Source organism: Saccoglossus kowalevskii, chromosome 22 (genome assembly GCF_978046115.1).
Source record: "Saccoglossus kowalevskii chromosome 22, keSacKowa6.1, whole genome shotgun sequence".
NCBI lineage: Eukaryota > Metazoa > Hemichordata > Enteropneusta > Harrimaniidae > Saccoglossus > Saccoglossus kowalevskii.
The window spans coordinates 20,390,595-20,402,995 of NC_140662.1; the positions used below are offsets into that span (position 1 = coordinate 20,390,595).

General features: G+C 35.9%; 2 protein-coding genes across 2 annotated transcripts; one reads left to right on the forward strand and one right to left on the reverse strand.

Moving 5' to 3' along the window:
• The first annotated feature begins 1,148 nt into the window (after nt 1-1,148).
• LOC146729111 (P2X purinoceptor 7-like) lies at nt 1,149-3,745 on the forward strand. The gene is made up of 6 exons (XM_085495627.1): nt 1,149-1,580; nt 1,695-1,757; nt 1,972-2,019; nt 2,273-2,440; nt 2,653-2,730; nt 3,173-3,745. Exons 1-6 carry the CDS (start codon nt 1,530-1,532, stop codon nt 3,644-3,646), a joined length of 882 nt encoding a protein of 293 aa, XP_085351753.1. The 5' UTR covers nt 1,149-1,529; the 3' UTR covers nt 3,647-3,745.
• Nucleotides 3,746-3,980: 235 nt separating this feature from the next.
• LOC144352899 (uncharacterized) lies at nt 3,981-9,046 on the reverse strand. Its single transcript, XM_085495814.1, has 6 exons — nt 9,030-9,046; nt 6,538-8,780; nt 6,254-6,336; nt 5,905-6,149; nt 5,082-5,386; nt 3,981-4,860 (listed from the first exon to the last, which is right to left on the reverse strand). Exons 1-6 carry the CDS (start codon nt 9,044-9,046, stop codon nt 4,661-4,663), a joined length of 3,093 nt encoding a protein of 1,030 aa, XP_085351940.1. The 3' UTR covers nt 3,981-4,660.
• Between the last annotated feature and the right edge of the window lie 3,355 nt (nt 9,047-12,401).

Here is a 12,401-nt window from a genome sequence, read left to right on the forward strand (position 1 = left end):
GGGTGCAATGCGATGGATTATGAGTAATTTACTACAAAATTTACCGTTAGGGATTGCTCCAACACCGTCAGTTTTTGACATATTGTCATGTTCGTGGAGGGGGGGGGGGTATATGGCCAAAAAAAATGCCGAATTCTCATATTCAACCCACACGCCTTCCCGTCTATATAGGCGGGGTTTTGACCTAAACTGACCTTACATTTTTGCAGAGCGATTATTTTTAACAAGAAATGACCCTGCAAATATACATGTGTGCTCAATGATAATTTTCTCGTCAGTATTCAAGCCTTTAATCAATGTTAAAGATAGACAGTATCTGTATAATGCTGTTTTAATGGTTACGTAATCATTTTTGACTTAATCTCCGGCTGAGCAACATCCTGTTATATGCGTCTCCCGTACACTGTAAACATGAAGATACTTCATTTCCCGTTTTGTGAGCGCGTCGACAAGTCCCTGTTTCAACACGGTGAGTAATATTTTTTTGCTTAACGAAAAATTTTTGGCGAATCTTATACTGGCAATAACCATGCAAAAATAGAGTTACTATGATATTAGCAAGGGGTTCCATTGGGATATAGTGAGGAGTATTACACTATCGGTTAGAACAAGTTCGTTGTGATTTCTGGGGAAATATCGAACCGAAGGCTTACTAACCGATGAGATTTATTCGTGTTTTTTTTAAAAAGAAGAAGAAATCTTTAATTCTAATCTGTTTTGTTATATACTGTACAATCTGCTTTACTTGGCGGCCGGCATTTGTTTTGTTTCTAAAATTGAGTCGAGGACAGGCGAGTGTCGTATCACCGGGGTTACTTACAGTATGCGTTCACTGCATGTAGTTTATACGTAAACGGTTCACGCACTGCATGACGATAAGTGTCACTTATGTGTGTCCATTTAGTGTGCCTAAATGTTATTGTTTTCCGATTTTATATAATTGCCCCACAAATGAATTCCTAATCGTGATTACAGCTTTGAAAATTGAGTTTGCGAACAAGTCGGGAAACGCGACAGGCAATAGAACCTGTCTCGCAGAACAAAATGGCGGACTTGCCACTAAAACCTATCATACCGATAGACTTTCGTTTTAATTAATTTATACATGTTGTACAAGTTAGTATTGTTCGGAAAATGATTAATTTTCTTTATCCAGTAGAAATATCGGTCGGTCAGACAATAATATCTTTTCGTTTTAATAAAAAGTGAAAATAGTGGATTAAGGGGTTGACCATTAAAAGACTGGGGGGGTAAAAAAATCGACAAGAATATTTAATAAAATCACAGGAACTTTTATGAGTAAATAAACGTAGCGCAAAACTGGGTAAAGGAAAACACTAATTTGTACTGAGGTTCTCACTCCCTGAGTTTATAATAGTAAACCTCTGATTCAACGAAAATATACAATCCTCGTTTTTTGTGTAAAATGAAAGGAAACCACATAGAGTGTGGAGTATGGAGTGTATGAACATGTATATCAATATTGTTTATAATTTTACCATTATGTATTTCAGGTAGCAATCATTATCATGGAAGAGCAAAGTTTTAACGAAAGCAGAACTTCAGTTTTTAGTTTTGATGTGAGTGGTTTTTGATGATTTACAACTTATTTTATCATCATGTTGTGATTGAAAGAGTACAGTATATAACTGCAATTTTCAGCAATATTTAATATTTCTAAAATTTTCCTTCAGGAAATTGCGGCTGCGGAGCAACTGTTTGGAAACATGGATAGTGGAAGGGAGTTAAATATAGAGGTAGAATAACAATCTTAGTTGCATATTATTTTAAAACTGTTCCATTTTATATCCCAGTTCATAAATACTCACCTAAATTATCATACATTACTTATGGGCATTTCAATATGAAGGCAGTTTCAGTGTCACACATAAATACGGTAACTATTCTTTATTTTAAATCATCTCAGTTTATAGTCTCGTAATAATTTATATATTTTTGTGAACTTTACAGAAAACAGTGGAAATCCTTAGACCAGATCTTTCCAGCCCAGAAATTAGTGTAAGTAAATAACAATTGTATTTTTAGATGTTGATCATTAGACACAATCTTGGATGAGATGATTGGAATGCAAATTTTAAAATTTTCTTGTATTTGAAAAATATTTTTATTAAAAAATGATAGTTTCTATGTTAACATTTCTTTTCTTTGTATAGGAAAATGGATATTAGTGTGAGATTGTGTTGATTGAATAATTTTTTTACTGCACACTGAAAAAAATATTAACAATAATAACCAACATTTTATTTTTCAGTGTAAATGCAAATCAAAGTGCATGCGAAAATGCCCATGCAAAAACAACAAGCAGGCATGCAATGACTCGTGTTTATGCAAGCAGACAATGTGTAAGAATCGCAGCAAGGTAACATTATCACAACCCTGTGATACAGTTGAAGGTTTTGAAGCAACAGATGTGGAAACAGTAAGTGTATGCATTTGACATTTGAAATAAAATTATATATATTTATTGTGCTGATTTTCAGTTGACATGTATTTCACTGGTTGTATGCATTTCATTCTTCTATTTTAAGTGCCCAATAAAATTTAAACTGCAATTTATATATTAGCGACTCAATAGCATTTACTTACCAAGCATATATAGTTAGTTCAACATGATATATTTGTTTTCCATAGGGAAATGAAGACAGAGAAACTGCAATCGTGAGAATGGAGACTCAGAGTCCAATCATTGGAGATAAGGAAAAAATACAGGTACAATTTTTTTTCTTGTTTCGAGGTATCCACAATTGTGCTTTAAATTTTTTTTTTAATTTTTGGTGCATGTTTTTACTTTCAAATTCTAAACTTCACAATGGTTGACATAGCCAAGTCTCAACAGTTCTGGACTTGTTTATTCTTTCGTGTATGACAACATAGAAACTATCATTAAAGCTGAAAAAAAAATATCTGTTTCTCGTTTCTGCGCGCATTATTTTGAACTATGCGCCTTGAACATTTTTTTTCGCTTGTGCTAGCACTTGTCTCAAATTTCCCCCATTTAGCTAAGTATTCTTAAAAAATAAAATCGGCTTGCCGCCTCATTTTAAAATTTCCATGAAAAGAGAAACGGAGAAGTTTTTTTCCTGGCCTATCCCAGTGTGGCGTTATTAAATTCCTCAATTTTAAGTCTTTAAACCAATCCCATCTATTACAGAATGTTCTTCTTAATATGGACCCAGAAACTCTCAGAGGATTGTCAATAAAGATGTCAGCATTGTCACCTCAGATGTGGCTGGCAGCAATTGAGCCGACCCATAACAAAGGCCAACGCAGCAGTGGAAAACCACATTGGTGTAGATGCTGCAACTGCCTTGAAATGGAAAATCCAATTGAGAACGTTTGCTGCAAACAAACCGAATGTCTTACTAGGGAGGAGTTATTTGCACTCCATTGTCTCAACCAGAACAGTTTGGACATGGCAATTTTAAATACGGCCGAGTGGCGAGCCAGTCCTGCAAGATATGAAAACGCGAGCTACAGGAAGACTGCATATCGTAATTTCATTCTTTGGCAACATGTTTATTTGGGGAAAGGAAATAGAAGAGTTATTCCATCTTGTGTAGTTTTACAAATACGGGCCCTTTACCCATCACAAGATGGGCGTTATATGGGTTACAAGGAATACTAGTATTAGAAGTGAATCTTTTATACACATAGTGCTCCCGTGTGCGTTTTTAATAACTCATGACATGGTAAATATTTTTCAATAAAGCACTGGTTCAATGTCCATCTGCAATAGAGCTGATTTTTTGTTTTTTACTGTAAAATCTGTATTGGAAGCCGCAGTGAATTTTTTGAATGCGACTTTCAATACAGATTTTACTGTAATTCCTACATTTGGTGGGAGTTACTAATACGGCAAATTTTATTATGGCTTGTAGTGTTCTCCCAGGCCAACATTTCTTGGTGAAAGCAATTTTTTACACACATCACATTTACACTTTTGTAACAAGCTGCAACAATTTTTATTGAAAATATACAGATTTATTACAGAGGGTACAGAAAAAATTGATCAAAAAAACTGTATATCCATAAGGACATTAACACTCATTTGCCAAACATTATGTGGTTTAAAGAGATTTTATATAGAAAAAAATGTTGTAGCCCAAGAGTATTCATGTGTCTTGGTAAAAAAAAAAAAAGCAACCCTGGCGATATCACAGACCATGAATTGAGCTGGCCTAAGTAATGAAGTAATCATAGTTACTATATTTTTAAATAAATGCAAAATAAACCCAGGCAGTAAATGAAGTTTGTCACATTTCAAAAATCCTGCGTGACATAGGAAAAATCATAAAAATTTGCAATCCTGCAACCAGTTGTTTTTAACGACTGGCACAAAAAAAAGAATTCAAGCTTTACACACAAATTCAAAATCTTAATATATAATTACATCATAATTAAAGACGATAAAAGATGTAGCAGTAAGAAAATATACATTGTTGACCCGAAAAAACAAACAAAAAAAAAACAGTTTTAATTTGGCTTGCTGTATTCAGAGAAAAAAACTGTTCTGGACGGATACTCGTACTACAAAAGCTGACTTGGAGGGGGGAAAAACTGTAAATAAAATTGAGCAAGTGCACATGGTTACAGTTCATGACAGACAAATCGTCAATTATGAAAGAAATTATATGAAGGTTTACAAGCTCTTCCTCTCTGGTAGATAACGCGCCATTCGTGATTTCTTCTGTTGATGAAGATACCATCCAGGTAATTCGGGTCCACTTAGTCTTCGTGAATAAGGGCCATGTTTACGTTTGAGGCCTTGTGCTGTTAGACTTAGTCTGCTTCCTCGTGTACGACACTGGTACCGCCGAGCTAAACACTTTGCTATCAAATCTGGACAAAAAGAAAACAACGAAAAAGGAAAGTAATCAAAATGGGTTTTTGATGCTTAATTGAACCTCCATTCTTGGGTCAAAATAGAGGGGAACAAATAAGTGAGCGAAAGCCACCTTCTTATAGAAGGCATCAAACTATTTGTGCAATTAGTCAAAAAAAAAATGCAGGACCAAACCTGTACACATTACTTAAAAAACAAGATGCTTGGTGCAACTCACCAGGGATATAATCATACTTCTTTTTTTCTTTCACATAGAAAGGAACAAACACTCCAGATCGTTTGCTTATTTGTCGTGATATTTTTTCTGTACCAAACTGGTCTTTGCTTACTGGCCTATTCAAATGGTGGTTGAAGTCTAAATAAGCAAGTTGTAGTCGTGTTGCATAGGCATCATATTGAAATCCTATTCTCTTTGGAGCATACTGCAGAAGGACGTTGTGAAAATTTTCAAGATTGCTGGTTACTCGGCCCTGGGTATAATACTTGAAATTTCCCAGCAGCTTTCTATCAGTCATAAAATTCCTGAAAAAAATGAACATATTGGCATGTATTGCAATGTAAATCTGAAAACAGACAAAAACAAAACATATGATTCAACTGCATCTCAGTAAGTTTTCTGACAATGGTAGGTTGAATATGAATGTAATCTTTAAATTTAAAAAAATAAAATCTAATCTGTAAAATTCAATTGATTATTATCTCAGATCGTAATACATAAACGGGTGTCAATGAACCAAAAAAATAGTTTAAAAAAATTAGTGGGTGAACAGTTTGTAAAACATTGTTGTAAATAAATGCTAAAAATACCCTTTTTGCCAATAAATGCAAAGTTTCTAGTTTTTAACAATTAACTTCTTTGGGTAGTTGTCTTTGTTTTATCACTTATATTTTAAGCCTCTCACCACTGTGGTGAATTTTCAAAAAGACTCCCTCGATACTGAATTGGAATGCATAAAACTGCTGAAGATGCAGGAAAAATTTGTTACCAGCTGTGGCCTTTGGCTGCAAGCACAGGACTGTGTCAAGAATGAATTATTTACCTCAGTGTCTCCATAGCTGGTGAATCAGTTTTTAGCCAATGCTTTCCTTCGGGTTTGTCTATTGGGCCATGCAGACATTCCCCTCCCACCCAAGAATGCCTGTCTTGCACATGGTGAAGCAATCCCAACCACAGATCTTTCATCACTTCAACATCTCCGCCAGAATTCATACTGCAGAACCAGAAGTGGTTTCGTACATCTTTGATCCATGCTCTCAGCTCAATGTTGGCAGCCTTACTTGCAAGCTAAAAAGCAACAATCAGTATTTTAAATTTTGTGAAAATTCATTTCAATTAAATGATCAGTCCTATGATTTTTAGCGTGAAATTTAATCTGTATAAAACCTCACCTGACTTAAATTGCGCGACAAGTTTTTGGCATGGTGCCAAACACACAGTGAATGCTCTATATGCTGAAATTCTGGATCTTTTTCTGAAAGTAAATCAGCAATAAAGACAATTAAGGTAATAATTGAGTTAACACATTGCCTGGTAAAAAAAAAAATTTCCAATGCATTTTTGATAATCATGGAGGGGTTTCTGTAGGCGAGTATTAAATCAATGTTACAGTACTACAAATTAAATAAATATTATAATACCAGTTTCCTAGTAAATAAAATGTAAATAAACATACTCATCATGGATATTATGACATGGCTTGCATCTGTCACCACTTCCCGAATAGTCAGCTTTGGTATTAACTCTTTTAGACCCTGCTTAAACTTCATTGGCTCAAGATTAGGAGTCTTCCAATCTGCTTCTCTCCGGTCACCATGCAGCATTTTAACCATGTGCCCAGTCTCTTCATTTGCAAAGGTAACAGTGACGTGTTTGGCACAGTTTCCTGGCGAGTCAGCGCGACCATCTGCGAGCAGCACTACAGGCTTCTCTGGACCAATCACATCAGTTATGATGTGGTCTTCCATTTTCTCATACTCCTCCATTACAGTTGGAGAAACAAACTTTGCCTGGTTCACGTACATTGCAGACTCTGATACAGATTTTAGGCCCAGGAACTGGCAGAATTTCAGAAACTTGGAAACATTTCCACCAGCAACTAAGAGTGACGTTGACACTAACGCATTTGTGGAAAGTGTTCCAGCATACGTGGGAGATGAATACCACACTTTCTTATGCTGATTATGGCAGGACAAACTCAGCTTTGCGCACATTCCAATAAATTTTACTGTCTCAATGTGCATTGTGTAGTTGCACACTGAGCAGCCAATTTGTTGGAAGAGCTGTCTCATCTGGGCTTCAGTGCATATGAATTTAGCATCTTTCAGTAGCTGTAGTTCTTCTTGCAGGGACTCTTTTTCAGGAGTACCAACTGGTGAGAGTGGTCCATTTTCAGGTGTACCGGTAGTTAAGTTGGTCTTAACCTTGCTACATCTCTCAAATCCTGCTATGCCGGGATGGGAGCTTTGAGTATGTAAACGGGCAGAACCTATTGCAGCTGCTACATTGTAGGTTTGAAACCTTCTTTGCACTTTTTCAAAGATAATCATGTGAACAGCTTCTGGAATTTTACAACGAGGCTGATGTCCACTAAATCTTGCCATTCCATGATTTTTTCTCCCATCATGTTCATACCATCCTTTCTGGCAGCCAGATGCTGAGACTAAGGTCTCACTCCAGAAGTGGTGTTGGTGCAGGTAGATTATCCCAGCAGGTTTGTATGACAACCCATCTTCAAACCAAACCTGGCGAAAACCACTAATACGCATCCGATTTTTATTTTCTACCTCAACAAATATGAATTTGGGTTGATTCATTATTTGAGATTTCGAGGTGACTTCTCCATTGCAGCTACCACTACAGCCAACCACCATTACATCCATGACAGAATCAATTGAATCTTCCATCTCGTGTACAGCATGACACTTCTTCTTAACTGTGCCATTTACCAACTGTCTAACTGTTGAACTTAAATCACATACGCCGTGTTCAGCAATAAGTTCATCAGATCTCACCACTAAAATGGCAGAATTACTACAAGACGTCGTACTATGCGAAGAGACTATTGAACAGGTCTGTTGATGCTGAATTGTGGGAAACAAGTGTTCTCTCTCTTTAAGTGTGAAGTCCTGCCATATTCTTTCCAAAATATTGGAAACTGCCAACATATTACCAATTTTGAAAGTATGTTGATTTATTTTCTCTAAATACTGCCACAAGTTCATTTTACTTTCATGGTATTGGCCTATATTCCTCAACTTGAACGAGTTTAGTATTACATCCATCATTTCACTGCTGTTGGACGACTTCATTGAATTCCATGACCGAGAAAATTGATGAAATAAACATTCCAGCAATGCATCATGGTGACACGAGTTACCAATTCCCTCTGATCCCCATGTGTATGAACTGTATACTTCTTCAGTCTCAGAATCTGAAGAATCTAGATCAAGCTCAGATTCAGAAAGGTTTATAGCAGCGTGCGATGAAGTAAATGAAAGTAGATGTGCCATTGAAGTGTTCAAGTCTTCATCTTCACTGTTACAATCTTTTTCATCAGTAATGTCATCGCTAACACCATCTTCCTTATCAACTATGCCATCTTCAACCCCACCATCATTTCTACCAATTTTGTGAGTAACACCATATTCCTTACATATCTCACCATCATTGCCATCAGTTTTGCCAGTAACTGTGTTCCAACTAATACAACCAGTAACAAGATCATCCCAACCAAGCCCAACTGTAACTCCATCTTTTACAGCAAAACAGTCTTCATCACAGGTGACTGTTTGCAATGAATGGCAACCACGCTCACCATAGCTTTTAATAGGAGACACAGAGAAATTGTCATCTTCTACTTTCTCTGCCTTTTTCGCAAACTCTTTTTTCCTTGGTGTGGATGATGCCAAATTCAAACTGAAACAGTAAAAATAGTAACACTTAACATTTTGATAATATACATGTTAGATAGATTAGAAATTACCACTCATTTACAAACATTTTACCAATTCAAAAGAGAGAAATAATTAAACTTGCTATATTAAACTAAGTAAACCTAGATTGTAAGAAACAATCCATTTCAGTGAAAATTTCACATACTAGTAATTAATATAGGATTTCATTGGTGTATAGTGTAACACTGAACTAAAGTGTTTTTTTTTTTACCCATGTTCAGCCAGCATCCTCAATCAAAAAAATTTTTTTTAAAGTTATGATTGGCAGAAAAATCTAGAGCAAGTCTCAAAGTAAAATAAAATTTTTCTTGGGAAAAATGGGTAGTCAACAAATGCAGTTCTTATGGTTGATTATTTTTCAAATGTGTAAACTGGCAAACCAAAGAACAGAAATACAAAGAGCAAGTCTGTTGGGAAAATGTCCTTAGTCAGCCTTGCTGCTGATTTATAGAACACTGCTGTTCCAAACACCAGTAACTAAAAAAATGTTTGCAAAAATTGTGTGTATGAAAGATACTTTCACAGAATGAGAACATCTGCAATACACATAAAACTTAATTTGAATTCAAGTTCAAAATTCAACAGCAGAGATGCTTTCACAAATTTTGGCACTAAAATAGTGTTAATGTTAGAATATGAAAGCACAATCTCTGTGACTTGTGTTTAAAAAAAACAAAAAAACTTCTAAAATAATGAGCGCCTTTAGCAACTTTACACAGTCTAACAATTACTCACCTCTTTATACTCATGCAATGTACACCATGCAATGCCAAAACATGTTGAAGAAAATATTTGTTTGTAACATATTTACACTGTGCTTTGGCAGACTGCCATAGCTTGAAGCTAATTTCATCAACTTCAATGCGGTATCTACCATTACCCATGACAGCAAATGATATCTGAAACAAAATTATGAATACTCAAGTCAAAAATGTTTGGTTATAAGACATTCCATTCCATCCATTGTGTTAGCAATTGTTTAGCATGGACAACACAACGTTGATGTCATGTGGGAAATAAATAGCTAGATAAAAGGCATCATTATAAAGTCTAGGGATGGTGGAATTTAAAAAAAAATCTCCATTAGACAATGTTAAAAAAAAAAATTGTACAAAAAAATTACAGAAAATTTTTTTTTTATAAAAAACAAATACTTCAGTGGACCAAAAGAAATGACATCATGAAAAAAATGTGCCTTACAATTTTTTTAACGGTAGTTCTACACCCCCCGAGTTTTAAAGGTCAGTCCCTTATTTAATCATGGCGAAACGCAGAGTAAGGTTCCAACACAAAATAAAGCTCAGAGTCGAAACAAAATTGCTAACGTAACGGTGAAAATATAGAAAAAAAAGTTACAACTAGGCGATAAAAGGGAATATTTTTATTTTTATTATTTCATTACTTTCATTGTTGTTTCTCCCTGGTAGACGACTGTCCGATAATATAATACAAATCCGTTCACAAAATGTGGCGAAACAAGAACATTTTTAAATCAATGTTGCGAAATGCATGGCGATTAATTTCATAATAATCATCACAAAAGCAGTTTACGTGGTAGAAGGAATAGAAAATCCCGACTACCGGTAACAACCCCCAGTGTCTAAAGCTTGAACCCATCATGCGGACATCTTGGAACAAAGAGTTCGCAATGAGCTCAGTGTCACTTAAAAAATGTAGTCAGTGCACAAGTAATATTTCGAATTCGAACATATATTACAGCCACAAGGACTCTCTTCCCTATACTGTGAGCCAAAACTAAAATACTAGCACTTCACTGCGATAAACTAAATAGACAGACCGAGGGCAAGGGCCTAGAACAATGTGCCCCGACAATGGCTCGCAAAAAAGCTAAAATACTGTCATTGTATGGAATGAAATTGGTATCAAGGGATGCAGAAACATACCACCTACCTAAAATCGCATTCCTTGTAGTTGATTTCTTCGAACAGTGGTGGATGGCGTACGATTTTCCAGAGTGACAAAACACGTACCGAGATTTCAATATGGCGCCGTTGATAAAATTACCCACAACCACCTGCGGTTCGCGTTCTTTTCCAATATTGCGTCCAATAGAGCACGCGTTCGCGGTTTTGTTCAACAACAATGTTTTCATGAATGTTGATCTTTGCTTGAGCACGTTTAGGCATTTAACAAAGACGAACCATTTTCATTTTAAGTTGACCTTTTCAGTGAGGTGCTGGCTCACCAAATGACTAAGTATGTAAACAAGTCCATTGTTTATACGGATACTGTCTATCTTTAAGTATTTACCTTGACGTGATTATTGAACTATGGTGTGCAGTTTTGATATTCGTTTGGAAACAATAGCGGATTGCCTAGCATATTGTAGTAGTATTTTCAGCCATTGTTTGTTGACAGTTCAAAGTTCAACGCATTGTAATACTACAATGCACTGCCACTTTAGCCGTCACGGGCGGAAATAACCTGCGCGGGGACTCAAAGTCAGTCTCGCACAGCTCAATCGAATTACAAGTAAATTACTTTGAATGTGTGACATCAACTTTTCTAAGAATTTGCAGACTGTACAACAGTTAGCGTTTCTTGTTATTGAACTGTCAGTGTATGATTCTATGCGTTACCATGACAACATTTTATTTTTAAATAACGAGATTTTTTCATAGTGTACAATTTAAATACAACCTTGTATAATTCAAGGACATCTGGAATTCCACTGTTAACATATGTATTCAGCTGTTCCTGGAAACGCAAACGATCACGTGACTTTGTGTCGATCAACAATGGCCAGTACGATCACATACAATCAGCAAATGTGCGTCAGACGTAGAAAATATCGCCGTCACTCAGTGTAGACTGCAATGTGATCTGACAGGGTCTATTCACTAATCATATCATGATTGAATTGAAAGCCTAATCCCCTGTATTAAATTTCATGACCGCATACGCAAGTCAGTTTAACAAGTGCAATGTCCTCGTAACATGTGTAACATAGATGTATAAAATAAACAGACGTCACATCCATGTGAAGGTCAATGTCAAGGTATATATTATGTCCGACAAAGCTGAATAATATATTTGGACGGTTGTATTGTTAAGAAAAACGATGGCTTACCTTGGCTGTGTTTCTTTACTAACCAAGCTTGCTCAGGGATTGGCACCGCTCTTAATGTTTTATTTTCCAGTATAGTGTAGTCTGTATTATTGTTATTACCTGGGATTTCCCTGTAAATACGTCATGGGTTATATATATATCAGCCAATCAGCATGTAAAGTGAATGTCCATAGTGTACTGAATCAGCGATTGGATACGCTACATTGCTAGAAAAAAATGATTGTGGATATAACAAACTCGAAGATGTGAAACAGCTGCCATCGACACCGATCTACGTAATGTCGTACCTTACGTACAGTCAGTATAATAGCCATTGGCGTTGGCTGAGTCGTTGGTCGTTAGTATTTAATGGGTGGTGGATGGCGCAACACATACACGAGGAATTGTCTATAAAATGAGTCCTTGTACTAAGCTGTTGAATTGACCTCAATATTTTTATGATAAAATAATAATAAAATCATAAATATGTAAATATATAACATTTCGGGGTAT

Excerpts from the sequence above, each read along its gene's own strand:
- LOC146729111 (XM_085495627.1), top strand. The coding sequence starts at position 1,530 with ATGGAAGAGCAAAGTTTTAACGAAAGCAGAACTTCAGTTTTTAGTTTT. Across the intron at positions 1,758-1,971 it reads GAAGGGAGTTAAATATAGAG|AAAACAGTGGAAATCCTTAG; the intron begins GTAGAATAACAA and ends TGAACTTTACAG. Across the intron at positions 2,441-2,652 it reads AAGCAACAGATGTGGAAACA|GGAAATGAAGACAGAGAAAC; the intron begins GTAAGTGTATGC and ends TGTTTTCCATAG.
- LOC144352899 (XM_085495814.1), bottom strand. Across the intron at positions 6,150-6,253 it reads TGTCGCGCAATTTAAGTCAG|CTTGCAAGTAAGGCTGCCAA; the intron begins GTGAGGTTTTAT and ends GTTGCTTTTTAG. Across the intron at positions 4,861-5,081 it reads GAAGTATGATTATATCCCTG|ATTTGATAGCAAAGTGTTTA; the intron begins GTGAGTTGCACC and ends CTTTTTGTCCAG.